The sequence below is a fragment of the Enhydra lutris genome, unplaced genomic scaffold (genome assembly GCF_002288905.1).
Source record: "Enhydra lutris kenyoni isolate GAN:26980312 unplaced genomic scaffold, ASM228890v2 scaffoldscaffold10, whole genome shotgun sequence".
Classification (NCBI taxonomy): Eukaryota; Metazoa; Chordata; class Mammalia; order Carnivora; family Mustelidae; genus Enhydra; species Enhydra lutris.
The window spans coordinates 10,307,798-10,334,709 of record NW_019154094.1 but is presented as its reverse complement, the minus strand read 5'-3'; the positions used below and the strand labels follow the sequence as shown (position 1 = coordinate 10,334,709).

General features: G+C 58.6%; 3 protein-coding genes across 4 annotated transcripts in view; 2 read left to right on the top strand and 1 right to left on the bottom strand.

The window, feature by feature from the left end:
- The window catches only part of LOC111143808 (nischarin), a 32,897-nt gene extending 31,835 nt beyond the window's left edge, over positions 1 to 1,062 (bottom strand). For both annotated transcript variants that reach the window (XM_022497705.1, XM_022497706.1), the window contains exon 1: positions 940 to 1,062. In XM_022497705.1, the coding sequence (XP_022353413.1) occupies positions 940 to 1,035 (96 nt within the window). In that variant the 5' untranslated portion in view covers positions 1,036 to 1,062. The remainder of the gene's footprint in view (positions 1 to 939) is intronic.
- A 1,546-nt stretch (positions 1,063 to 2,608) lies between these two features.
- On the top strand, positions 2,609 to 5,681 carry LOC111143872 (troponin C1, slow skeletal and cardiac type). Its single transcript, XM_022497876.1, has 6 exons — positions 2,609 to 2,662; positions 4,181 to 4,211; positions 4,432 to 4,578; positions 4,862 to 4,976; positions 5,233 to 5,369; positions 5,456 to 5,681. Exons 1-6 carry the CDS (start codon positions 2,639 to 2,641, stop codon positions 5,485 to 5,487), a joined length of 486 nt encoding a protein of 161 aa, XP_022353584.1. The 5' UTR covers positions 2,609 to 2,638; the 3' UTR covers positions 5,488 to 5,681.
- Positions 5,682 to 10,599: 4,918 nt separating this feature from the next.
- Positions 10,600 to 20,959, top strand: LOC111144115 (semaphorin 3G). The gene is made up of 16 exons (XM_022498257.1): positions 10,600 to 10,749; positions 12,505 to 12,665; positions 12,763 to 12,825; positions 13,298 to 13,417; positions 13,683 to 13,773; positions 13,898 to 14,014; positions 14,240 to 14,385; positions 14,586 to 14,700; positions 14,793 to 14,862; positions 15,166 to 15,310; positions 15,585 to 15,816; positions 15,910 to 16,001; positions 16,644 to 16,685; positions 17,422 to 17,650; positions 17,937 to 18,076; positions 19,295 to 20,959. Exons 1-16 carry the CDS (start codon positions 10,641 to 10,643, stop codon positions 19,733 to 19,735), a joined length of 2,313 nt encoding a protein of 770 aa, XP_022353965.1. The 5' UTR covers positions 10,600 to 10,640; the 3' UTR covers positions 19,736 to 20,959.
- The last annotated feature ends 5,953 nt before the right edge of the window (positions 20,960 to 26,912 follow it).

The window sequence follows — 26,912 nt, the reverse complement described above, 5'->3', positions numbered from 1 at the left end:
TCAGGAGGAGGGTTAGGATGAGGGCCAAAGGGGTGGGGTGAAGGCAGGGCCAAAGCACACCCCCCCACTCCCCACCCTCAGGGAACAAAGAACAGGAGGCTGGGAGATGCTTAATACGCCCCCACCCCAAGGCTAGTCCCTGCCAGACCCAAAAGCCTGGCGACCAACTCCATCCAGATCCAGAAAAGCCTCCCAACTCCATCAGTCTGGAACTCCACCCCCCTTTTCTGTTCTCCACCTCCCCCACAGCCTTGAAGTGTGTGGGCGGCTTGTTGCCCCAACAGGCTCCCTCCGCGCAAAGCCATGAAGACCCCTGAGGTTCCTGGGTCTTACACTTTCAGCCCAGAGCGACTACCTCAGTTCCCCCATGTCACTGCTCCATTCCTCCCCCATTCTGGTCTCTGCCTGACTCCCAAAGCCTTGGGGCTCCAGATCGCCCCTCATTTTTAAATCAAATCTCAACTGCGACCCCAGCCTCCATCCCCCAGATCAAGGCCCCGCTCCGTCTTCTTCACGGCCTGCAGGAGCTCGAACCTTTCCCCGACCATCCATCAGAGACCCCTCCCCCTCCCGGACCCCCTGTCACGTACTCCCGGGCCGGCGCCCCTCCAGGCCTAGAGAATCTAGAAGGGCCTCCGCCTCATCTAGACTCCCGTCTTCTGCAGACCCCCTTTATCCCCTGATCTTCCCCAACGCTAGCCTTCATTTCTGAAAGCGTACCCCTTCCCCAAGCTCCCTCCCTGGGACCTACCCCCGACCCCTGTTCCTGGACCTGCGAAACCCATACCCGTTCCCCAGATTACTCTCCTCGAAATCGAGGCCCCCGCTACCCCCTCCTCCGCGATGGCGGGGCCCGGATCCCCCCAGTACCCCCCGACTTGGGACTCAGGGTTCCAGCCACCCCCAGTTCTGGCGCCGGGGCCCGCGCCCCCTGCACACCGTATACGTGTCCACGAGCTCAGAGCCCACAACGCGCGCCTCCTTGACCGGCTCGGCCTCTTGCTCCGACCCGAAGCTGCGCGCCACCGCCGCCATGTTTCGGGCTCCGCTGCTGCAGCCGCCACCGCCGGGCGCAGACTGGCAGCAGTAGGGGGCGGGGTCAGCGTCCCACCGCCCCCTGCCCCCCCCGCCCCCCCCGCCCCCTCCGCGCGCCGCGCAGCCATCTTGGCCCCGCCGCCTCTCTCGCCCTCGCCCCGCCCCTCGAGCGTAATTGGCAGCAGCCGCCGACAGCGCGCGTGCGCAGGTCGCTGAGGCCTGTGTGCTTGTGTAATTTGTGAGCGAAGCTTGTGGCGTTCTCCGCAGCCCCGGAGAAACTGAGGCACCGGGCCGGGGAAGCTCTGGGCATTGTTACTCGATGCCCGGGAAGGGAGGACGGAAGACCTCGCACCTTCCGGGCTACCCGAAGCAAGTCACTGCTCCATCCGGCCTATGTTTCCCCTCCAGAAAAGGGGCAGTAATCGCGCCGGCCTGGCTCTCCGGCTTTCTCCCTGTAGGGCACGAGAGGATTGAACGAGATGAAATGAGCTGTGCTTAAGAGCTCAAGCTGGACAGAGTAACTCTGCTCCAGTTCCTAACCACTCCGAGACTTGGAGACCTCCTCTATTATGTGGGGTTAATCCGTGCAAGGCGCAGCGCTCAGGGCGGGGAGCTGGTGTGGTTCCGAGAGGGGGCTCTGCCTTTGGGTAGAAGGAAGCGGTATGTGCTGGTCGTTGAGTGCAAGACCCCCAGATGCTGTCCTGCCGGAGCTCAGGTGGTGGTGGGGACAGGCTGGCCCTGGGCCCAGAAGCCACAGTGCTGGAATAGGGAAGAGCAGACACAGAGATGGAGCCCTAAGCCAGGGAAAGACCGGAACCCGGAAGAGGGAGATAGTAACAGAGCTGGAGGGGAAGAGCCTAGCACAGATGGGGCATCTGTAAGTGTGTTCATTGACTAAATGCAACTTACCCAAACTCAGAGCTAGTACTCTCCCTGGGGAGATGAGAGGTCTTGGGCATAGATGCTCTAACACCCCTGGCTGAAGGGTTACAGATAGCTCTGTGCTAAGGTGGGTCAATGACTTCTTTCTCCAATGGTTACAGAGCAACATACTCTGAGCTTGGCATTTGAGGCTTCTCCTGGCAGGTCCTCTCCTTGCATACTGCTGGCCAGCATTACCCCCCTCCCCAACAGGTTTAGCTTAAGGCGGGGGCTGCCAAGTCAGCCATACCCTGAGCAAGTCACTAGCCCTCTAGGAGCCTCAGTTTCCCCATCTGAAAATTGAAAATAATATTGCCCACTTCCTTGATTGGAGCTGAGCTGCTGTGTGTCTAAGGGCCTGGACTGGGGCCCACTACTTTGCAGCACCTGTCCTTTCCTTGGCTCTAGTTTTCATTCATTCAAGAAACCTTTCCAGAGAGTCCCCTGGGAGCCATGGAGGACAGAGGGGAAAAGATGTGGTCCTTGCAGCCCTTCATCTGCTCCCTGCACTGGGCAGAGGACACAGGGACTCAGGCCAGCCTGAGATCACCAGGGCTGGGGGAGGGGGTGGAGGATACTGCACGCAGCGGTGGGCTGGGCTGGCCCGGAATGCGGTGGGGCAGGGCTATTTAAGCCCAGGACTGGCTGGCAACCCCAGCAGCCTGCCCTGTGAGCCGCCAGCATGGATGACATCTACAAGGCTGCGGTGAGGGACTGGGCTGGGCAGGGCTGGGGTGGGTGGGCCCACTGGGGGCTCACTCAACTCACGTTGGGGGGCGAGGTCATCCCACGAAGGTGGTGGGGGACCCAGGAGAGGGCCCGTGCAACTTTCAGCCCAGGCCTTCAAGGGGATGGTGGATCGGGCATTCCAGTTCCAGGGTGTGGAAGGAGTCAGGGGTTCAGGGTCTGGAGAGGAGCTTTTAGGTGGGTGGAGGAAGTCCCTGCTTTTAGCATCATGTCTGCTCCTGTCTCCAAGTGTCTGTAGTCTGTGTCACTGTCTTCTAGTCACACCTCCCTTCACTCGTGTCTATGGTCTCTGGATCTTTGCCTTTCTCACACTCTTTCCATCTCTTTGTTCCTCCCAGCTGCCCCTCTTAATCTGCTGCTGTCTCCCTGTCCCCCCTCGCCAGTCCTGCCCCTCACACTCTGCTTCTCACACTTATAATCCCCACCTACCTCCAGTTCTTCGGAAGGCTGCAGATGCTGTGGAGGGTGGGACAGGAGCTTGAGGAGGGGGCTGGAGAGCCAGAATCCCGAACTGGAGAAGGGGCTTAGAAGTTTGAGGTAGGCAGGGAAGCCCTGGGCATGGGGGAGAGTCAGCGGAAAAGGAATAGAGAACCGGGGCTGTAGCCGCCATCAGGCGTAGCAGGCTTGGGGCTCAGTGGTTTAGCCAGGGGAGAGTGCTGGAGAGTAGTCACCCAAGTCCCTGCAGCATCCTAGGGTCACTGAGGGGCTTCAGATACTAGTCCCTCCCAGGAGTCGGGGGTGTTGCTGACCTGCCCCTGCCCCAGAGCCAAGGACATTCGGCCCAGACAGCTATCCCCAAGGGAACCCCTCCCTCAGCCCTGGGAGTGCAGCTCCACTCCCAGGCAGGAAGAGCTACAGCTGGCTCTGGGGCTGTCCCTGCCTATCCTGCAGGAGTCCATGCAGCTGGGGGAGGGAAGCCCTCTACCCTGTGCCCATACAAGGCCTGGTGGGGCTGGGGACTAATTTTGGCTCCTGAGGCACCAGCAGGCCAGGGGGCCAGATAACGCTGCCCCACCCCCTGCATGCCAGAGTCCCCAGAACAATCACCAGGTTTAACTTTGTTCCCCGTTAAAAATAGCCCAGTGGCCATCCCGGTCAGGTTACAGTGGATGGCTTTGCCTATCCTCACACTGGTTTTATTGTCCCAACCTGAGGGACAGCTGTCCCTCAGGCCACCCAGCTTGGATTTCAGCAGCGGGGCCAAAAGGGCACTTGAGTGGTCACTGACTATTGTTACTCAGGGTCACCTTGGCCCTGGAGGGGGCACCCACCTGTCACCCTGGCCCTAAGCCTGGCCTCAGTGAGGCCAGCTGGGTCACCTCAGGGCTTTGGCGGGTAGGGAGGGAGGAGTGAAGACTGTGACCTGGGAATGCCCTGCCTCTTCCTGCCTTCAGTTTCCCCATCTGTGGAATGGGTTGATTTCCTTAACAGCAGCTAAGTCCTGAATCTGAGTCCTGAGACCTCCTTTCCTCTCTAGGTAGAACAGCTGACAGAAGAGCAGAAAAATGGTGAGTGCTCCAATACATGTGGGGTACAGTGGTGCCAGGCTGGGAGAGCATAAGGACCCCAGAGGCTGGGGTCCCTCTTACTATGACCTCAGAGGTCTTGGAGGGCAATTGGCAGGTAGCCCCAGAGGTCTGGCCTTCTGGGGTCCAGGCTTCTGAGCCCTGGACACCCTGTAACTCCCCCAACCATCTCCCCTCCCTCTCCCCCTGCCTTCGGACACAGAATTCAAGGCAGCCTTTGACATCTTCGTGCTGGGTGCCGAAGATGGCTGCATTAGCACCAAGGAGCTGGGCAAGGTGATGAGGATGCTGGGCCAGAACCCCACACCTGAGGAGCTGCAGGAGATGATTGACGAGGTGGATGAGGACGGTGAGCCCTCCTACCCGCCCCCCCACCACCCCCGCAGCCCCAGACCCGCCTCAGCCTTAGTTTGCTTGGGACCCGAGTCCTGGCTCTGCCATTCATTACTCGGTGCCCTTGAAGGAACTCGTTAGCCTCTCTGAGCCTCAGTCATGTCATCTGTGAAATGGGCATGACAACCACACTCATCTCATAGGGTTGCTATAAGGGTGCGGGCAGGGACAACACCAGGGGTCAGCTTTGAGAGCATTCTAGCCATCCCTCACTGACGGCCATGCCACGCCCCTCGCAGGCAGCGGCACAGTGGACTTCGATGAGTTCCTAGTCATGATGGTCCGGTGCATGAAGGACGACAGCAAGGGAAAGTCTGAGGAGGAGCTGTCAGACCTCTTCCGCATGTTTGACAAGTGAGTGCATGTCCCTGGACCTCTGACCCTGACCCTAGCCGAGGCAGGGAAAGGGGACAGTCTTGTGACCTCAAGGCCTCAGTCTCCCATTCTGGGCAGTGGGAGAATGGGATGTCCCTCTTCCCAGCAGCCCCGCCTTGCCTCCTGGGGTCATGGTTGGGGCTGCCTCTTCCCTTCCTCTAGCCTGCACCAGGAGCTCTGAGGTCCGCTTCCTCCCTCCCTCCCGCCCCTTTCCACCTGCCCCCCCACCACCCAGAAATGCTGATGGCTACATAGACCTGGACGAGCTGAAGGTGATGCTTCAGGCTACGGGTGAAACCATCACGGAAGATGACATCGAGGAGCTCATGAAGGACGGTGACAAGAACAATGATGGCCGCATTGATTATGACGGTGAGGGGGCGCTGCTGTGCCGGGCCCCTGCTACCCACACCTGGCCAGACCCCTTCTCTGACCTGGGCCTGCTCCTCTCTTCACAGAGTTCCTGGAGTTCATGAAAGGGGTGGAGTAGACACCAGCCCTCGCCCGGAGCTGCCGGTGCCACCTTCCAACTCCAGCCAGGCCCTGGGGTGGGGGCAAGGGGCTGGGGTCCCCAGGATGTGAGCTTGGGTGTGTTGTCGACCCTCCCAAGGAGGGGGTGGGCCCTCCGTGACTGCCTCCCCCAGCCCTGTCGTAGGGAATGCGATTAAAGCTCTGTTCCCTGGATACCTGCTGTCTGACTTTCCTAGCCCAGGGGGCTGTGGGTGCTCTGACGTCCATTTCCGGCTTGCACTCCACCTGTCCCCCACACCATCTTCTACCAGCGGGCTTAGGTCGGGTTGGAGATGACCGTGTTCCATGGCTCAGTGGCTCCTTTCTAGGACTGCTGATTCCCAGGCCTCATCTCCAGAGTTTCAGCATTTGGACTTGGTGGTGGCCCAGGAATCCACAGTGAACAGGCTCCTGGGGGCTATGGCTTTGGTCGCCAGTTGGCAGCTGAGAGGTCCTGTGCTTGGAGAGAGCAGAGCACCCTGCTAGGCCCTGGAGGCCACTTGGCATGGCAGCCCAGCTCCTTCTCAGCTCCGGTTGCAGAGAAGCGGGGTGCTATGGGGGCTCAGTGGGCTGTGGCACTTGCATTTCACACTAGTGGCACTGACTGCCCGGGACTGAGGGGCACACCATCTGCTCTTCCTCCATTCACCCATTTGCCAAGTGAGGGGCCCAGAGAGGTGCAGGGACCTGTCAAAGTCATCAGTGAGTCTGGTGACCAACAAAGACCTGTGGGTCCCAGCCTGGGGCTCTGTCTGATACACCAGGTCCACACCGGCGTAATTTCCAGTTCCCTTGAACCTTGGAGGCTCCAGCAGCCCACTGTCCCTTCCTGATGGAATGGAAATGTAAGGCTTGGTGGCTCTCAACTTAGTGGGGGTCAGAGCAGTGGCGCTGGCCTTGGAGAGGGTGGCAGCAAGGACATGGTGGTGTCAGCAGTGGTGCTCACAGAAGCGACAGCTGGCCATGGTGTGCAGGCTCCAGCCAGAATGCCAGCAGTTGTCCTTGCTCCACCCAGCCACTCCGAGGCCTCTCCACCTGTGCCCTGGCCTTGGCATTCTCCAGACAGGCTCAGCATTCCGGAGACAGTCTTGGAATTCTGGAGATGCCTCCAGTGGAGGCCAGAGCTGCGGGAGCTCTCCGGCTGCCGGAGAGCAATGGGGTCCCTTCAGGCCTGCCATCGGGAGCTGGAGAACTCAAGGATCTGTGCGTTACACCGCGGAGCAACGACATCCTGGGAGAGGAAGTAGAGCCACCGTGGGCACACCTGCCCTAGTCACATCCCTACCCTGTGCCTGGCATGGGCCCGATGCTGCAACCGTTCAGAGGGAGGCTCTGTCCCTAATTTCATGAAATTGACCATCGCTCAGGAAGACAAGCGGGTGATGAATGCAGTGAGGGAACCAGTGTGGTGCTGGAATGGGGATTATGGAGATGCGGTGGCCACGAGGCAGGAGTGGTCTGGGATCCTGGATGAAGTGCATTTCAGGTGGGACAGTCACAGAAGAGAGAGTGAATCTTCTGTACGTGTCCAGGTTGCGATGCCTCTGGGACAGGGTGGTGAGGATGTCCAGGCAGGGCTGGAGCTAAGTGAGGGGGCAGAGAGTGCTCTGTAAAGTCACGTGTCCTGAGTAAGAAGGGCTTTCTTGGCCCCGGTCGTGGTGAGGCCCCTGGGGAGACGGAGTATAGACAGGTGGACACCGGCCATCCCATGTGGGTAGTCCAGGAGAGGAGGTGTGGCCAGGGGAATGGGAGAGACCCTGGCTGAATGAGGAGTCCTGGGAGCCAGGAGGGAAGGGTGGGGACACTGAAATCAGCTGGTGGCCCTGGGGTTAGGGACCTGGAGGCCCCCGAGGTCTTGACCATGTGGCCATGAGGGTTTCCTTGGAGCCCGACTGGAGAGGACCAAAGGAGCCAGGTGAGATAAAGGGAGCTGGCGGGCATGGACAACACTGGTGCAGCTTTACAGGAAATGTGCCAGAGCTGCGGGGAGACATGAAAAACAGGGAAGCTCATTTAAAGGTGGGGTAGGGAATGCGTGGGGCGGGAGGAGGGGACCCCGAGTGAGGCTGGCAAAGGGTAATGCGTGATGCAGGGGTGAGGCTGCAGAAGGTGAGAGGCTACAGGTCTCTGGGGAATGTTTTAATGCCTGGATCCAAGCTGGGCAAGGGGAATCAGGCTGAACGCATGAGAGAAGAACTGTGGCGTCCACGGGAAGGGATTCTGAGTGGAGATGCCGGAGGTGACATCCTTATCAGTGATGAACTGGAGGACGAGGACAGTGGCTGAGGCCTGGGCAGGAGAAGGTGGTTGTTGGTGAGGAGGACTTAGGGTCCGGGCACCTGGAGGACGTGGGCTGCTGTTGGGATCAGGAAAGGAGAAGAGAGAAACTCCTAGAGTTAAGCTTTCCATGAACCAAAAAAGAGAATGGCTGGGCCACTATCAAGAGGTTACATGGGGAGGCTGGGCAGGGGGTGGGGGGGGTGTCCATAGGGAGGGGAGTCTGTGTGATGGTCCTAGTGTCTCTTTTCCAGAATGAGGTTGGTTGGGGAAGAACTAGAGACATCCAACAAGCACGCACACCACAAGAGCTCACAAGCTCCCACCACACCCAGCATTAAGATCCCCCGTGTCCATCATCTACTTTGTTCTGCTGTGTTCGGTCCCCTCCATTTTTTCTGGGCTATGTCATCCTTTGCCTAGATCGGGCTTCCTCCATGAAGTCTCCCTTGATTTCTTGATCAGAAGCAATCACTGGAGTCTCCTGCTGCTCCTGCCTTTTCCTAGTACGGTCGTCTGGTTACTGCCTGCTGCCCCAAGAGGCTTTGGTTTCTCAGGGTGGCCCCACTGCCCTGCCCAGGGCCTGACGCAGTGGAACCTCCTGCAGTTCCCTCTGTGTCCATTAGATGGCAAAAGATGCCTGTGGCTGGATCCATCGGTCAGTGGGTATCAAGGGTACACTTGGGGTCCGTTTCCAAGTTGCGCCAGCAAGCAGGGGCCTTCACAGGAGATCCTCACTCCCTTCCCTGACTGGGGAAATGAGGCCCAAAGAGGGAGAAGAGCTGCTTGAGGCCATACAAGTTAACAGTAGCTCTCGGGCTCCCAGCCCCAGCAACAGGCCGTTTTTCTGCAGTGTGGAGTGAGCTGCCCAGCACATCCGCTTCCAATATACCCAGGCCTCCCCGCAGCCCTAGCTGGGGGGGCTGGCTGAGCTGAGACCCCCAGGGTGAGCAGGCAGACTGAGGAGTTGTTGGGCCTCCTGATCACAGCTGGTGGCCACATGCTAGTTGAGGGGCTGTCCAGCTCAATCTTCAGCCAGACGTTGGCCCTCAGCCCAGTCTGCAGGCTGAAACATCTCCCCAGGGAACTGGAGGCAGAGGGGCTCCACCCTCCTGAGGGCCCATGACAGCCTCTGCACAGGCACACCTCACCAGTGTGGAGCCTGCCTGCACCCAAGCCGGCTGGCTGCTCCCCGGCTATGGAAGGAGGAGACTGAGGCCCAGAGATGGGAGGGCTTTGGCCAAGTTTCTTGGAGAAGCCAGAGGTGGGGTGGGCTGATGCTAGTCCCTGACCTCCCTGAGTTGCCCCTCACCCAATGCCAGGTCAGGACCCCCTAGGGAGAGGCATGTATGTGGGTGGCAGGGGGTGATGGAGACAGGGAGACAGGGTTCCAGGTCCCTGGGTCCTTCTCATGCTGACTCAAGGAGCCAACCTGTTTCCCTTCCAGGGATGAGATGGGGTTGGGGAAGGAAGGATCCCAGGACCCCAGAAGTCCCAGAAGGAAAAGAGTCTCAGGAAGGGGCAGGGCTGAGCAGGGCCTGTTTTCAGCCTGCAGTGTGACCTGGGCCAGTTCCTTCCTTCTCTGATGGCCCCAAGTTTCTTGACCACCATCGAAGAGCTCAGGCTGGTCCATCTGGGAGGACTAACTTGCAGGAATTTCTAGGATCCTTGGAGCTCCAGCTCTGGTTGACATCTGAGATCTTAGTGCCTAGAACCTCAGATTCTGAGTGAAGCGCTCTAGGGTGGGATGGAATGGCAGCCGCGGGGGGCGGGCAGAGATGAGGGCTGCTGTGGGATGGGGGCATAGGGAGGTCCCCTCACTTGCCCCTATTTAATCCTTCAAGCTCGTCCCTCCTTTGTCCCTCTTCTGTGGCTTGCCTCTGAATCAGTGCGCAGGGCAGAGGGAATGGGGGATGGGGTAAGTGTCCTACCTCCACCCTCACTCTGGAGGGACATAGGTATAGTGTCTGTGTGCAAAGGGGAACTCCGGAAAGAACCCACTACTCCCTTGGTGACACTGAGGCCTAGAGCTCTGGTGGATCTGCAGGGCTGAGGGATAATGGGGGAGTCCCCAAGCATGGAGTGCATCCTGTCCTCTGCCCCAGTGAGCTGGGAAGGGGCCTGGAGGCCAGACAGGGACAGGCTTGGGTGGAGGAGGCTGGGCTCATCTCTTGCCAACCCCAGATCTATGAAGTGTGGCCAGACGTCAAGCCCCCACCCAAAACATGGAGTCCCTTGGACTGGAATGACCCTCCCAGGCAACTTAGGCCCTGCCAGGGAAGCTGAGAAGCCAGGCAGGGCTTCAGGGAGCTGGATACTCCTGGTATCAGGGATCTGGGCCAGAGTCGGTTTGTTTCTATCGTGGGGTCTCTGTCATGGGCAATGAAAAGGCAGGGAGCAAAGGAGAGCTCAGCTAAACTTCTAGCCAGCCCAGCAACCTCTGATCTCTGACCCCTGACTTTTCTTCCAGGCTATGTCCCCCCCACCCCCCGGCCTCCACGACATTTTGTTGGAGCCTGGGGACTTGGGTTTGTGGACATTTCGTGTAAACCACCCACACCCCAGCCGGGAAAGAGTCTCCCCAATGGGAAACTAGCCAATGTGACACAGAGGCCATTAACCACGCCAATGAGGGTGGAGAGAGAGGCAGCAGGTGGATAACGGAGGCGGGGTGGGCCTCCCGCTGCTCCCTCCCTCCCTTCCTCCCTCCTCCTTCCCGCCTTCTGGGCCCTACAGGGGGCGGAGCCGCTGCCTTATAAGTGTCAGGCCTGGCGGCCGTGGAGCGAACAACAACCAGCGGCCAGCGGCGGACCCGGGGCACCTCGGCCAGCAGCGTGGTGCCCTCGGTTCCCCAGCATGGCCCCCTCGGCCTGGGCCATCTGCTGCCTCCTGGGGGGCCTCCTGCTTCACGGGGGCAGCCCCACCCCTGGCCCCAGCGTGCCCCGCCTGCGGCTCTCCTACCGAGGTACCAGCAGTGCATGCCCTGTTCAAGGGTGCGTCTGTGGGAGTCCGGGACCCTGTGACATCCCCGGCTCAGGGGTGCCCAGCCAGCCCCTGGGCAGTCTCTTCTGCCTGCCGGAGGGATGCGGTCACTCCCACACAGCCCATGGGAAGGACTTCAGGGTCATTCCCCGAGATGGTGATCCAGCTGCCACCAGAGGCGGGACCTGGGAGGAGGGCAGGGGCAGGTCCCCGGAGGGTGGAGGAGGGAGAGGCAGAGACGCAGGGGAACAACTTGAGGGGGCTTCTGAGAAAAGGAGAGAAGCATGGAGGCCCTGAGAGGCCTCAGTAGGGATGGGCAGGGAGAGATGGGGAGGGATGGAGAGGACAGGTCTGGAGGAGGTGTGCACTGAGCCTGGGCACCTGTGAGAGCCTGGGCCAGCAGCCTGCAGTGGAATCCCTCGCCCTGTCCCCAAAGCCTAGAGGCCCCCACCTCCCATCTGCCTCTTGTAGCCCACTTCATAGTGCTGGCTTTCGTCCTTCCCTTTCTGTTCCGGAGGCTCTTCACAGCCCAAAGGGGATCACAGCCTCCCCTCTTGGCCCATCCTGGCCCAGGAGGTGCCCCTGCAGCTCTAACCCGGTATTCCGTGCTGCAGCTGGTGCAGACTTCTCTGAATCTGTGGGGATGGTCCACAGGGAAGGTCCCTGAGACACAGGCGCCCCATGCCACTTCTTGGGGAAGCCAGATGGGTGATCACCTTCCCTGGGAACCCCCAACCAAGTGGGGAGACCCAGCCTGCTCTAGAAGGTCTGGGAGAGGAGACATGGCTCTACTCTGGAGTCCATGGTTGGGTCTGGAGCAGGGGGAAAACGTGGTCCTGTCCTGGGAGCTATGGATTGGGGCAAAAGTCAAGCCATAAGAAAAAGCTTCAATAGGGCAAATCCCCTTGAAAGTACTGTCAGCCGTGGAGGGCTTCCTGGAAGAGGCTGTTGATGAGTTTGGGGATGGAGTGGGTGCGGGCTTGCCACTTTTGGGCAGGTGTGGGATACCTGGCTTTCCCAGGGGTGGCCAACGCCCCTTCCCACCACATCCTGCTGCACAACCCTTTGGCCACCTGTTACCTCCACCTCCCTAGCCAAACCCCAGGAAACTATTTCAGGATCCTCGGCTCCTGGGCCCAGCGTCATCCCCAACAAGCCACCCCCCACAGCTGGGGCCTGGGAAGGCAGTGTCTACAGAGGAGAAAGTCTTCCTTAGTCACAACCCTGGACCAGAGCCTTGGGCTCCACCTGACCATAGCCTGCCTTTCCCATACCCAGGCCTTTGTCAGGTGTTTCCTCTGCTGGAAATGCTCTCCCGTGTCTGTCCACCTGTCCCACGGAGTCAGCCTTGCCCACTGCTCACACTCACTCAGCCTTCCCCTGGGCTCTTCCCAGCACTTTGCCCAGCTTGCTACCATAAGTTCTGCTGGTGGCGCCATCTTCCCTGGGGACCGGAGTGGGCGCAGATGGGCACAGATGGGAAGGAGATGTTAACTGAAAGATCAAGGGACTAAAGGATGAAGGGGTAGGAAGCAGGGCTCAGAGGCCCCTGTCCCACCCACTCCCAGGAGCCGTTTCCCAGAAGCCCTTCAGCAGGCCTGGGGCTGGAAACATTTCCCAGATGTGGGGTGTTTGTGTGTGTGTGTGTGAATGCACAGCTGGGGCCCTCCAGCTCCACACCTTAGCGGGGAAAGTGGCCAGAGCAGTACTTGCTGACTTCCAATCTGCTCCCTCCGAGATCTCCTGTCTGCCAACCGTTCAGCTGTCTTTCTGGGTCCCCGGGGCTCCCTGGACCTTCGGGCCATGTACCTGGATGAGTACCGGGACCGCCTTTTTCTGGGGGGCCGTGATGCCATCTACTCTCTGCGGCTAGACCAGTCGTGGCCGGATCCCCGGGAGGTGAGCGGGATGGAGGAAGGGAGGGTCTCTCTGTGAGCTGGGAGGCTGGACGGGGAAACAGGCTGTGAGATCAGGCGTCAGCCAGGCTCTCTTTCAGGTCCAGTGGCCACCGCAGCCAGGACAGAAGGAGGAGTGTGTTCGCAAGGGAAGAGATCCTTTGGTGAGTGCTGTCAGGAGAGACTGCCTGGGCACCTGAGTGGCTCAGTTGGTTAAGCGACTATCTTTGGCTCAGGTCATGATCCTGGAGTCCCTGGATCCAGTCCCGCATTGGGCTCCCTGCTCAGCAGGGAATCTGCTTCTCCCTCTGACCCTCTCAGCTCTCATGCTCTCTCTCTCTCACTCTCCAGTAAATAAATAAAATCTTAAAAAAAAAAAAAAAAAGGAGTGACTGTCCCCCAACCATGACCAACACCCAGGGCTTGACCCCCAGGACAGCCTGGGGCCACTCCCCAGGGGTACTTGTGCTACGGGTATTTGGAGCAGATCCTGAGGGCTCTTGAAAGTCTGTGAAGAATGTCACCCTTACCCTAGGTCCCCAGAGCTGATTAGCCAGGCAGGGCTGAGTCCTGGGGCCCATGGAGATGGTAAACACCTCCTCACCCCCTCCACCGCACCCCTTTTCTCCCTGCTAGGTGGAGTGTGCCAACTTCATACGGGTGCTGCGGCCCCACAACCGGACCCACCTGCTGGCGTGCGGCACTGGGGCCTTTCAGCCCACCTGTGCCCTCATCACGGTCGGGCACCGTGGGGAGGTGAGCCCGGCACAGGCCCCACAAGGGAGTGGGACGCAGTGACATTTCTGCCCTGCTGTCTGAACACTTCCCATTGAGCCCGGCTCAGGGCAGAGAGGTCAGGGGCTGAAAGGCATCTTTGTGCCAGGCTGATCCCGTTGGCGGGGCCCTGAATGAGGACGTCTTCCGCCCACTCTCCCGCTGCACGCGATGGCCACTGTCTGGGTGGGGGGCTGGGCTGCTTTCCCAGGTGACACCCTTCCCTCCCTTCCTCCCTCTCCCCCAGCATGTGCTCCACCTTGAGCCCAGCAGTGTGGAAAGTGGGCGGGGGCGGTGCCCGCATGAGCCCAGCAGTCCCTTCGCCAGCACCTCTGTAGGTGGGTGATGTCCAGGCCAGGACGGGCATGAGGAGGGTGGGTGCTGGTCAATGTCACTGGGAAGGGTTGGGACCAGCTATGGGACCTGGCCCTCCTCCCCTGACTCTGCCCCATTCTCACCCAGGTGGGGAGCTGTACACGGGCCTCACGGCTGACTTCCTGGGGCGCGAGGCCATGATCTTCCGGAGTGGGGGTCCCCGGCCAGCTTTGCGTTCTGACTCTGACCAGAACCTCCTACACGGTGAGCCCAGGGTCTTCCAGGGGCAAGGCTGACTGGGATCTGCCCCCAGCCCTGACAGGGAGGCAGGAGAGCCTAGCACTGGAGTGGGGATGGGAGGGACAGCCCAGCCCCACTCTACTCCCTGGGATTCCGGCCCACAGTGGAGGTTCGGTACCTCTCCCCCCACCCCGCTCCCATCCTTCCCTGTGAGGTTCCCCCAACCAGCTGCACCCTGTCACCTCCCAGACCCGCGGTTTGTGACGGCCGCCCGCATCGCTGACAACTCTGACCAGGATGACGACAAGGTGTACTTCTTCTTCTCGGAAACTGTGCCCTCACCCGATGGTGGCCCAGGCCGTGTCACCGTCAGCCGCGTCGGCCGTGTCTGCGTGGTGAGAGCCGGGAGGAGGCGGTGAGGTCAGATCCTCACCACACTCCCTTCCTACACCCGTCCCCACCAGCAGCAGGAGGGAAAATGAGGCAAGGGTGTGAAGCCAGCATCCGTGCCTCTCCCTCCAAGGGTGAGGGTGGAGGAGCAGGAGGGGGGCCCGTCCCCATGGAGCTGGAGGCTGACTCTGACCCTTACCCCCAGAATGACCTTGGTGGCCAGCGCGTGCTGGTGAGCAAATGGAGCACTTTCCTCAAGGCCAGGCTGGTGTGCTTGGTGCCTGGCCCTGGTGGTGCCGAGACCCACTTTGACCAGCTGGGTAAGGCCATGGCCAGGGCCGGGTGCGGGTGCGGGTGCAGAGGGCTCAGAGCAGTGAGTGGGCGGCATTGACAGTGACCTTCTGTCTCCCAGAGGACGTGTTCCTGCTGTGGCCCAGCTCAGGGAAGACCCTTGAGGTGTATGCTCTGTTTAGCACGGTCAGGTGGGCACACGGGTCTCCCCTCATATCCCCAGCCCTGGTTCAGTCTGTGCACACTAGTGTCCTCTGTCGAGCCCCTGATTTTGTGGCCCGACTTTACCGTGGGTCTCTGTCTCTGTCCCTGACTCAAGGACTCGGAGGCTCTATTTTCTCCCTCCTTCTCTCTGTCTTTGTCTGGGTGTCCTCGTTTTCTGGTCTTGGCTGTCTGCAGGCACGATCACCCTCTGTCCTGTCCATGGAGCCAGGCTGCCCCTTCCCACCTGTGACAGCCACTCTGGCCTGACTGTCCCTGTGCGTCCTCGGCAGTGCCGTGTTCCAGGGATTTGCCGTCTGCGTGTACCACATGGAGGATATCTGGGAGGTCTTCAAGGGGCCCTTTGCCCACCAAGATGGTCCCCAGCACCAGTGGGGACCCTATGGGGGCAAGGTGCCCTTCCCTCGGCCTGGAGTGGTGAGTGTCTGCCTGGAGCCAGGCCGGGAGAGAGGGCTGAGCAGTTCCTAGAGGGATTCTACCTTGGGACAACCTTGCGGCTGGGCTGGGACTCCAGAGGGGCCGGGTGGTGGAAGGAGGGGAGCAGAGGCCTGGCCACATCAAGGAGCCTCTGCTACGGCAAGCACGGCCCCTCTGATGTGGGCATGCCCATGCCATGGGACCTGGAAACAGGCTGGGCTGGGGAGCGTGTGGCCTCAGGACACTTCAGGTGCCCCCCTGCCGCTCCTCACAGTGCCCCAGCAAGATGACAGCACAGCCAGGACGACCCTTTGGCAGCACCAAGAACTATCCAGATGAGGTGCTGCAATTTGCCCGAGCCCACCCACTTATGTTCTGGCCCGTGCGGCCACGGCGGGGCCGCCCCGTGCTTGTCAAAACGCATCTGGCCCAGCAGTTGCACCAGATCGTGGTGGACCGTGTGGAGGCGGAGGACGGGACCTACGACGTCATCTTCCTGGGGACTGGTGGGTGGGCTGAGTGGGGTGGCCCGGCCGGGGAGGTGTGTAGGCTGGAGGGGGTTGCTCCTTCTCCCACTGACCCCTTCTCCCCTGCCCCAGACTCGGGCTCCGTGCTCAAGGTCATTGCTCTCCAGGGTGGGGGCTCCACTGAGTCTGAGGAGGTGGTGTTGGAGGAGCTCCAGGTGTTTAAGGTGAGGGCAGACTGTGGGGAGGGAGCACTGATGGGAAGGATCCCCTCCAGCCCCACTGCTGGGTCTAGGCCTGGCTCCTGGGACACAGGAGCAAAGTGCAGGAGGGGGATGGGCCTGTCCTTATTGAGCTCACAGCCAGTGGAGGAGAAATTGCCTTGCTGTTGCTGTCTGGCCGTGGGGCCCAGAGAAAGTCTGGAGGGCCTAGGGAGGGGTGTCCAAGGTGATCTCCCCTTGACAAAACCCTGCCAAGTTCAAGTCACAGTGAGGGGGTGGCTGAGACCCCTAAGTCTCTAAGGGCTTCTGTGGGCCAGGCAGGGCATCATCTACATCTGGGGGACTGCTGGGATCCTGACATGGGATGGGTGATGTGGGACAGCTGCCTCATTCCTGGAGAACAGGGCTGTGGGAGGGGACACTGGAGCTTTGTGCTTTCCACTAAGCCTCCTCCTTGGAGGCCAGCCAGGGTGAGGGGACCTTTCTAATAACCCAATGTCTGGGAAAGACTGTCTGGCCTTAGTTGCCAGGGAGTTCACTGACCCAGACTGGGAGGTAGGTGGCTCCCATGTGAGGGCTGGAGGAGGCTGAAGGAGTGACACAGCTGGCCCCAGCCCATCCCTCTCTGAGACCCTCCTCCTTCTGCAGGTGCCAACACCCATCACCGAGATGGAGATCTCTGTCAAAAGGGTAAGAGCAGCTGCCACCCCACCCTTCCTCCTTCTTCTGACCCCCCCTCTGAAACTCTCTGAGCACGACAGGCTGCCGTCTGCTGGAAAGCGGGGCTGCAGCAGGCCCTGGGGCTGCCTGGTGAGGCCTTGTCATGAGGCTCGAGAGTCCAGCAGGGAGCTGAGATGCCATGCATGAAACCAGTGGACAGTGGGAACCCTGAGTAAGTGAGGCTGTGTTCAGAGAAGGGGAGATCCACAGAGGCCAGTCCCCCTGGGCCGACAGCTTCCTGCTTGAAAACAAAATCCAGAATTTAAACCCTGCAAAGGAGAGCCACTTTTTAGAGGCCTGCTGGGTCCTTTTGCAAGCGGCAAAATCTCAAGCTTATCGCCCCGGTTTATCTTTGGGTAAATCCCAACTTTTGTATTGGGATTGCTTAAAGCATAGTGTACTTCTAAGCTCAGAGGCAAGTCAGGATAAAGGTTATTGAGGTAGAGAGCAAAATTCAGCAGCAGGAAGGGCTTGGAGAAGCCCCTTAGGAAACAAGGTCTGCCCCCTGCCCTCTGTGTCCTAGCACAGGATCTGATGTGTGTCAGGTGCATGATAAACACTTTTGGCATTTGGGGAGACACCCAAGAGGTTCTGGAAGACTGCCTGCAAATGGTGGGGTGCTCTCAGGAAGCCCAAGGGGGCTAAGAGCCTAGCTGCTTCTAGGTGGGGCCTGGGCTCATGTTGGCTCTGCTTGTGTCCCTGCCAGCAAACGCTGTACGTGGGCTCGAGGCTAGGCGTGGCCCGGCTGCGGCTGCACCAATGTGAAACTTACGGCAGTGCCTGTGCTGAGTGCTGCCTGGCCCGAGACCCATACTGTGCCTGGGACGGTGCCTCCTGCACCCGCTACAGGCCCGGCCCTAGCAAGCGCCGGTTCCGCAGGCAGGACATCCGGCACGGCAATCCTGCCCTGCAGTGTCTGGCTGAGAGCCAGGAAGGTGAGTAGTAGCAGGTGGCAGGGGCGGGGGTGTGCGCAGACCCACCGGGCTCCCACAGGCCCCTCCTCACCCCTCTGGCCTGGGCTCAACCCTCGGAAGTGTGGCCTCATTGGCCCTGTGTTAACAGCCCCCCCCCCCACCTCACTTTTCCTATGTGTGCAGCTCCCATCAGTGTATGGGTGGAGGGTCTTTGGACAGAGTGATGGACACCTAGGTCCCTGTCACACTGGTGGGGGACCCCGGGGTCCCACAGTCCTGAGCCGAGCCCCCCTCCCCCTTCCCCCAGAGGAGGCTGCAGGCTCCGCAGCAGCCATCACGGTCTACGGCACGGAGCACAACAGCACCTTCCTGGAGTGCCTGCCCAAGTCTTCCCAGGCGGCCGTGCACTGGTTCGTGCAGAGGCCAGGGGGCCAGGGGCCTGACCAGGTGAGCAAGGACCCTGCCTCCAGCCTGCACGTGTCATCACACCACATCCCTCTCTGAACTTAGGAAGGGGCTCTGGGGGGAACCTTCAAGGTCAACTGAAGAGAAGTGTGTATTAAGTCCCTGGGGTGCCTAGAAGGAGGTGCCCTTCCTTCTGCCCCTGGGAATGCCCAGGCGAGAGCTGTCTGCAAGCCGTCCCGTGACAGGGAGCCCGCTAACTCCCAGGCACTGGGCTGAGCTCTGGGAGGTGGGGAGCAGAGATGGAAGGGGGGGGGGGCGCTGGCCTGGCCAAGAAGCCCCCCATGCTTTTACACATAAGGTTCCTCTCTGAAAGATCTCTTTCCCAGGGGTTCTTGGTTCTCCTCTGCCCAGGGGGTGTCTAACTTGCACTGAAACCTGTGCACGCATACACCCCTAAGCACCCACCCACTGTCTAGCTCAACACTTCCTCCACGGAGTCTAGCTGTCTGCCCAGACCCTCTCCATCTGGAAAGGTCTGTCAACCCCAGAAATGGCTTCAGTCTGGGGCCCGAGGAGGGCGTGGGTGTGGCAGGGTGAGGAACCGTTCTCCAGCCTCTCCCACGGGCAGGGAAGGGGAAAGGAGGGCGCTCATTACAGGAGGGGCTCTCCTTCCAGCTTGGGAACCGGGGGAGGCCAGCTTGGGGCCAGCTGCTGGGCTAGGCACTAAGAAGACACCCCCAGGAGGCCAGAGGCAACAAGCAACAAGATGGTTACACAATACTTACCGCCCAGGCGGTCCGGCCTCCACGTGCAGATGTGGAGAGTGAACAGTGCAGTCAGGGAAAGGGAAGGCTGTGTGTGTGTGTGTGTGTGTGCACGCAGAGTGGTGAGGACTTCTGGTCCTAGGTCTGTGGGTATAACCCTCCCTGAATAAAAGCCCCTAAATACCTTTACCCACTCTGGTCCCTGGGACTATGTGGCAGGTTCCCCCAAGGCCAAGGTAGGTGCCCCAGAGCTCTGACTAGGGGAGAAACCAAAAGCCTCCTTTGCAGGCCCCGTCCTGGATCCTGGGAAGGTGAGAGCCTGCCTGCAGTTAGCGGACAGTCCGGAGGAGGAAGCCAGCCTGGGCAGGAAAGAGCGGGAAGGGGAGTGCTTCAGCATGGGGCCCTGAGATATGAATCTGGAAACTGCAGGGAGGGAAACTGTTGGTGTGTGTGCCCTACTCCACGCCCCCCTCACACCCTCCCACGCCCCCAACAGGTCAAGACAGATGAGCGAGTCCTGCAGACAAAGCAGGGGCTGCTATTCCGCAGACTCAGCCACCTGGACGCCGGCATCTACACCTGCAAGACACTGGAGCATGGCTTCTCCCAGACCGTGGTCCGCCTGGCTCTGGAGGTGATCGCGGCCTCACAGCTCCACAGCCTGTTTCCCCGGGAGCCGAGGCCCGAGGAGCCCCCAGCGCGGGGAGGCCTGGCCTCTGCCCCCTCCAAGGCCTGGTATAAGGACATCCTGCAGCTCATCGGCTTCGCCAACCTGCCGCGGGTGGACGAGTACTGCGAGCGTGTGTGGTGCTCCTCCAGGAGCCGGGGCAAACAGGCCAAGGGCAAGAGCTGGCCAGGGCCGGAGCTGGGCAAGAAGGTGAAGAGCCGGGTGCAGGCCGAGCGTAATCGGACGCCCCGGGAGGTGGAGGCCGCATAGAAGAGCATAGAGCAGAGGGTGGTCGGGAGGGACCGGGTGGCCCAGCAGCCCCCAGAGTCTCCCACCCACCCAGCGAGGGCCGAGGGGGGCCCGCATGCCCAACTGCCTCTTAGAGATAGAGGAGTCTCTGCCTCCCGAAATTCTACCAGGCTGCCCCCAGGAAAGTCTGGGGCCCGATGGAGCGCCCCGTGTCCGAAGCCTGTTCCCCGCCCCTCTGTGCTCCCAGTCCTAGCTGGAGCCAGCCTCCCTCTGACTGCTGCCAACCCCAGTGGGCCTGCTGTTTGTTCTCAGATATGGCCCCCAGAGCACATTTCCGGTAGTGCCCGGTGGTGAGAGGGCTGGGTGGGTCTTTCCCAGCAGGCAGAACAATGGCCATTCTGAGTGACCCTTGGAGTGGTTGTGTGGGTGTGTCCGAGGAGGTGCCTGGGTGGGGGGCCCTTAGGCAGCGGGAGGAAGATGGAAGTTGCCTCCCAGGTAGCACCCGTTAAGGGGACTTATGACCTGGTGAAACGGTGAGACCCTCCCCCCACTTTGTGCCCTGATATCCTGGTGGCTCCCTGCCGCTGTCCACCACTTCTTCTCCCTCACAGAATCCTAGAAGCATGGACAGCCAGAGCTCCCTGGCACCCGGGGGGTGGTCTGGGCCTCAGGCCCTACTTCATAATCCCAGCAGTGTCTCACAGCATGATTTGCCTTCCCCAGACCCCACGCTGCCAGGCCAGGTTCCCTGCAATGCCCAGAGCTCCTGACAGGATTCTCCCTTCCCACCATCAGGGTCTCCGGACTGATGAGCAGGGAGAGGGTGGGTTGTGGAGGAAGGTCATCCCCCGTTCTGTGGACTAGAGCTGGGGAAGTGTGGGGCAGGAGGAGGGGGCTGTCTCTCACGGGGCAGTGCAAGCATGCCCATAGCTGGGGAGGGCGGGAACCTGCTGCTGGGTGGGAGGACCAGGTGCGGGGCTTTGTCACAGAGGGTTGGGAGGCCTCTGGGATGGGGAAAGGGTGAGAGACGCTAGGATGGGCTAGGGGACCCCAGAGCAGGCATTCTCAAGAACCCAAGATGGTGTCAGTTAGCTCAGGAGCCACAGGAAAACCAGGTGTCTCCCACCCTGGAATCTTTGGTTTCTACTAAGCAGGGTTGGTGGTGAATGGTTTCATTTATGAAGACTTTTCTCTTTCAAGGGGAAAAAAAAAACAGAGGGCAAAAGCCTGCTAAGTCCTGCTGGTTCTTGGGGGTGAGGCGCAGGTGGCCGGGATGCATTCGGTCTGGGGGTGTAGGGGTGTTTTTGCCATACTCAGTGATGTGTTTCTTGGGCTGGGGAGGACAGAGGGGAGGAGGAGGAGGACTGAATGAAAAGTCTGTCCCAGCCTGCATATGAGCAGGTTTAGTGACGCACAAAACCGACAGGAGGGGGACAAGAGCATCAAGTTTGAGATTCCCCCCATGAAAACAACCAAGATGAAGAAAGGAAAAAACACCAGATAAAAAGCAGGACAGGGCTTCCTGCTCAGTTGAACTCAAACCCAGACTGTGCCTCTGCCTTGGGTTTTATGTGAGTCACCCCATCACCTCCAGAGAACTGGGATCCGAAATAGGCCCCCCCTTCCTCTTTGACTTCACAGACAGTGAACCAGAGGCACTGAGATTGACCCAACACCCCCTTGGGATGCCTTGGGCCTGGGGTTTCTGTGGCTGGGAGGCCTGCAGGTTAAAGCAGAGGAGAGGAGGACCGTGGGGAGGAGGGACGGAGAAGGGAGCACAGGGAGAGGCAGAGACCATGCAAGAGGGGCAGGAAAGAACACAGAGCCCCAGGAATTGTGGTGCACAGAGCTGCAGGCCCACTATTCCAGTGAAGCAAGGAAGAAATGGCCAGGTCCTCAGTGGCCTCTAGGCTAGACCCAGGCATGGGCTGCTCCAGGCAGGGTTCTCTGGGGGAAGTTACTCTGGAAAATGGAAGAGGAGCTCACAATCCTGAACAAAGAACACCTGCACTTAGAAAATTATGGACAGCTTTTGCCAACTCCGCACACCTCCCACCCATGAGGTACTGTGTGTGATTAACTCCTGGAAATGCCTCTATGTGTGAATTCTATTTTTATATTCATATGTTGAGATCAGCCTTGTGGTTTCTCTGTCTGCAGAGCACACTTCTCCTAATTACTATTGTTATTTTTATTGTCATGACCACCTCTGTGCTCTGATGAGGATACATGGTGGTCTACCACACAGACCTACAAGGAAAGCGATGGAGTGAATACATCACATAATTATATCATTATTGCATTTCTGTATTTCTGTTCTAAATTGACTGATACCATCTGTGTGAGCTAGAAAGGAAGAGCCTTTCCATCCATTCCAGACAGGAGAAGGACACCCTAAGGGGTATATTCTAGAAGGGAGGGAGATGGACATGAGGGGAAGGAAGGAAGGAGTCAAAGTGCTTTGTCTAGGAAACTGAGGTGGCTTATTAAGTTAGGAAACTCCTGCCCCTCAGGCTTCTGAGACTGACCTTCTCGGGCTTCGGGAAGATCTTGAGTCAGAAAAAAAATTTGCTGGCAAAGGGCAGTTGGGCACTTAGGCAGCCCTGCTCCTTTTCCCACAATAACACTCAATATTTGTAACAGCAACACTTGGACTGGTGCCTGTCTACTTGGCGTGCCACATACCAACGTATATTAAGGCCACTGTGCTCTTGCCTGGGGTGCTGGGCCGCGCTGTGGGGGTAGAAGCTTGTGAGGAGGAGGCGTGAGGAGGAGGCGAGTCTGGATGCTGCTGAAGGCACCACAGCCCGTGGCTCCCACTCCCCTGGTGACATCATGCCCCTGCCCAGATAACAGAGCCCAGAAAAGGCAGGAGTGATTCGAAGAGGGGAGGGGCATCTTGCCAGGCTAACCTCTTGCTAGCATGCTGAGTATGGGTCCCTCAATCCATACGCCAGAGTAGGGGGGCTTAACAAGTTGGTCATCTGTCCCATCTTGAAGCCCTGGAGCAGGGGTCCTCCTTTTGCCCCTGGGCCTGACAGCACCGAACCACTGTGCCCCGTCCTAAGCCATCGCCCAGGAAGCATCATCATCACCCACTTGGCACAGAGTGTGGGCCTGGGAGGTACTCGGCCTCCACAGCCTCTTCTCTCCCTAGGCCACAACAACTCTGTTCCCACCTTCCCAACCCTTGGGCCTGGACTTCTCCCCCCAGGCCTCCCACCTTGAAGCCATATTTCCTGCCTCAGGGGCCTCCCTCTCTCTCTCGGGCAGCTTTTTCCTCAAAGTCCCACACTTCCCCTTGTCTTTGGGCCAGTGTCATCATTTCCCAAATGGGTGTAGGGTGACAAGGGTCAAATAAATATGGGGATTTCTGTCCCTTTAGCCCCACGGAGCTGCTGTGTGTGCAGCGCGTTTGCCCTGTGAAGTCCCTAAGAAGCCCATGATAATGTCTCATTGATTTGCAGGTCTGCTACAAGCTACATGATTCTCCCAAAACTGGGGTCCTTTTTCCCATCAAGTGATCACCGCCTCATGTTTCTAATGTTTTGAAACGTACTTTGAGAAAACGCGGATTTGATTAATTCCTTCCCCTGCCATGTGAGATTAGTTTATTAATCTCTGCTTTCTAAGCCTGTAAGTTGTGGAGGCCCTGGCCTCCCAGTTCGGAGAGCCACAGCTTGGCTTCCCACGACAGGCACCAGAGCAGGACCCACCATCCCAGGCCAAGGCAGCCACGCCGCCAGTCTGCTGGCCCTTGGGTCTGGGCTCTGCCGATCCTCCCACACTCAGTCTGCCTCCACAGCCCGCTTCCTGGCCAGATCCTCTGTGGATGACTGGGGTTCACCCCGAGCCTGTGGCTGTCCAGCAGTCCAAGGGACTCATTTCTAAGGAAGGGTGGGTGTAGGGAGGGAGCAGAATACAGGAGGAAAACAGCTCTTTTCACTTTCTCAAGTGCCCTCCTTGCATTCAGCTAAGCCCAGGTCAGTTTCTAGACATCCCTCGAAACCCTCAGTTGGAGGAGGGAGCAGGCAGCAGCCATCAGGGGCCATGCTGTCCCCTCCAGGGGCCCAGATCAGTTACGTTGGGGGTGGGGGGTTGGGCAGGGAACTCACTCACATGCCTCTGTCAGTCCAGGGCACGGAGGCTTCTCCAGCCAGCCACATCTCCTTCTTAGAACTAAGAGACAGTTGCTCAGAAACAGCCTGATTTCCATTCCTAGTTAGGGATCCACCCCAGGCTTCCCCAATTGCTGGTTCTCAGGATCTCCTAAAGGAGAAGTTTCAGGCCACACCAAGATCAAATCCCCACGGTTTTCTGAGACTGCAGACTTGGCCCTGGTGTAGGGAGAGGCTGAGTTGGAGAGGCTAGGTTTCGTACAATACCTGACTAGGAGCTTAAGGATTGTTGGGCCCCTGCCCTGGCTCCTCTTCCGGCCTCACCCCCACCTCTGGGGAACAGGAGATGAGGAAACAGCAACTATGGCCCTGTGCCCACTTCCCACTGCCCTTCCCCTGCCCACCCTGGCCGTGGGTACCACTATTGGGCCGGTTCCCCAGAGGCCTTATCCTAATGAAGGCTTTCACTTTCCCCGCTGGATTTTCACTAGGGAAACTCCTGGTTCCTCAATGCAGCCTTTTTTTTTTTTTTTTTAAAGATTTTATTTATTTATTTGACAGAGAGAGAGAGATCACAAGTAGGCAGAGAGGCAGGCAGAGAGAGGAGGAAGCAGGCTCACTCAGGACCCTGAGATCATGACCCGAGCTGAAGGCAGAGGCTTAACCCACTGAGCCACCCAGGCGCCCCCATTGCAGCCTTTTAAAAGACCATTCTCCACTGAGGATGGGAAATGTTGCACAGACTCCGGAGAGGCCTCATAAGGGACACCTGCCCCTATCCTCACCCAGACCTTAGCATTCAGCTGGGAGCTTGCACTCAATGACTCTGCTGAGGAGGACTCAGGTGACCAGTCTTGACCCCTTTCCCCCAGGGAGGAAGACGATTGGAGTGTACCCTAATCCAGCCCAATGGGGTGTGTTCCACTTCCATAAGCATCCCATTGGGCAAAGAGGCAAGACCAGGAAAGGGGGACCTTTGCGGGCTGGCAAGGATTCCAAAATGAATCAACAGAGGCCTACGGTGGAGTCCAGGTGTCTGTCATCAAATGGAAAGAACTACGGTATGAGTGACACAGAAAGCCCAGATACGCCTGTTAGGAGGACAAGGGGGGCTCTGCTCTCACAGATAAAGGTACAGAAGAATGATGTGGCAGACCGGCAACTTGCTTTATGGACATGACCTCATCTGTTCACGCTGCCCCCCACCCCCAGCTGATAAGAATCTGGTGCTGTTTCCTGTAGTCCAAGGGTCTCAGACAATGGTGTGAACAGGCTGGCCCTGCTGGAAAGGACATTGTTTAGGGAAGAAAAAACACACCAGCACAAAGACAGGGCAGGACCTGTCTAAATGTAAGGGCCTGTTTACAAATCCCTGATTTCCAAGAGAGGGGAACACAATGGGGAATTGTTTTTGGTGAGTCTGGAGTCCCCTCCAGAATGCTCCTGGGGTCTGGGGACGCCTTTGATGGCTTAGACAGGTCTCAGATGCTCTAAGGGGGATGATACTGATGGCGTGGATGCCTTCCTGTTTATCAGAGGTGCTCACAGGGCAGGGTCAAGGAACAAGTTTACAGCAAAGACAAGAGGGAGGAGCCCTGAGCCTCCTTCCTTCCATCCGGGCCTCCTGCCATTACACTGCACAGCTGTTGCACATGCTGGAGGTGGTTTGCTACAGAGAAACTAGATCAAGGTTTTCGTTTTCGGTTTTCTGAAAAATAACAACTTTTTGGTTTATGGCCTCCAATCGCCACATTGCTTTTTGGAAAAAAAATGTACAAGGTACGAGACCCTTCCAAATAGCAGGGCCCCCGGAATGGGGCTTCCTAGCGGTAGGGAGCGTACATGAGCTAGCAAGCACGGTGTTGCTGGATTCCAGGCCAATGGAGATGCTATTTCTCAAGCAACCTCCCATCTGGTGCACAGGTAGAACCTTCGATGTCACTAACCAGAGGTCTTAATGTCAGTGTGTGTGTATGTGTGTGTAAGGAGAGTGGGGCAGAAGAACAGAACTGTATCACCCATTTCCCTTGGCACTGGCAGTCCTCATTTTGGAGAAGAGGGGGAGTGCAGTCCGGATTAGGAGGATCACTTTGGGTCTGGACAGACCATGAAGGCAGACCTGTCTGAGGATCTTTTTAGTAACTTTTATACTGATCTCTAAACCCAGCAGGAGCACAGCTCATGAATAAACGCAAATAGATGTGCTTAGAACAAGCGAAGAGCCGGAAGTCCCACGCAATCCCAACACAGAAGCCAGCTTTCACGAACACGCCTTTTTTCAACCTCCCAGCTCTAGAGGGTTACGATCTCCTTCCTCAATATGCTAACAGTGCCCTCTGGTGTTTGACAGTAAAACAACAGGCTCATGAACACAAGGTACAAGCACTTCCATCAATTCAGTAGACATCAAACTGCCTCTGAATGTGGGTCCAGAGCCCCATACCACGTGGGAAGAAAGGTTAATAAGACAAACAGGTCCCTGCCGTTAAGGGGCTTCCCATATCATGGGAGAGATGGGTACACAACTGTAGGAACAGGTGGAGAACCATGCCTGCTCTCATAGGAGCATAAGCAGAGGTCAGTGCACGATAAAAACGGCCCTTATGCTGGGTTCAACAGGCTAAGGATAGAGACTACAGGTCTCCAGACTGCAAGCCTTATGCTCGGGGCCCAGTGTTCCAGGGTAGCCATGGCCGAGTGCCCGTGGGTGGGGTGTCCGGGAAGATGCTGCTGAGTAGGGCCATATTTGTGGAAGGACTTGGATGCCAGTCTCAGCAGCCATCCTAACTAAAGAGCTAGCAGATGTTTCTGGTAATCAGCATAAGGGGAAAGGGTGCATTTGTCAGCAAAGCAAGGGCACATAGGAAACCATGTAGAGAGAAGGCTTTTGCTGTAGCCCTCTGAGGCACAGGGATCTGAGCTGAGCACTGACAATGGGATGGCAAAGAAGGCAAACATCTGTAAAACAGTCAAATTGACAAGAAAGAGAGTGGTTGAGGATAAAGGGAAGCAGAAGGTAAGATTTCTGAGATTTCTGGCCCTAGTTCATGGTTCCTACAAAGGTAAGGAAGGATTAGAGG

What these genes read in the sequence shown, in the direction of transcription:
- LOC111144115 (XM_022498257.1), top strand. Translation starts at nt 10,641, where the DNA reads ATGGCCCCCTCGGCCTGGGCCATCTGCTGCCTCCTGGGGGGCCTCCTG. An exon ending in CGTGGCCGGATCCCCGGGAG is followed by an intron (nt 12,666 to 12,762) that starts GTGAGCGGGATG and finishes GCTCTCTTTCAG; the next exon opens with GTCCAGTGGCCACCGCAGCC. An exon ending in GACCCACTTTGACCAGCTGG is followed by an intron (nt 14,701 to 14,792) that starts GTAAGGCCATGG and finishes TCTGTCTCCCAG; the next exon opens with AGGACGTGTTCCTGCTGTGG.
- LOC111143872 (XM_022497876.1), top strand. Translation starts at nt 2,639, where the DNA reads ATGGATGACATCTACAAGGCTGCG. An exon ending in ATGACATCTACAAGGCTGCG is followed by an intron (nt 2,663 to 4,180) that starts GTGAGGGACTGG and finishes TTTCCTCTCTAG; the next exon opens with GTAGAACAGCTGACAGAAGA. An exon ending in CTCTTCCGCATGTTTGACAA is followed by an intron (nt 4,977 to 5,232) that starts GTGAGTGCATGT and finishes CCCACCACCCAG; the next exon opens with AAATGCTGATGGCTACATAG.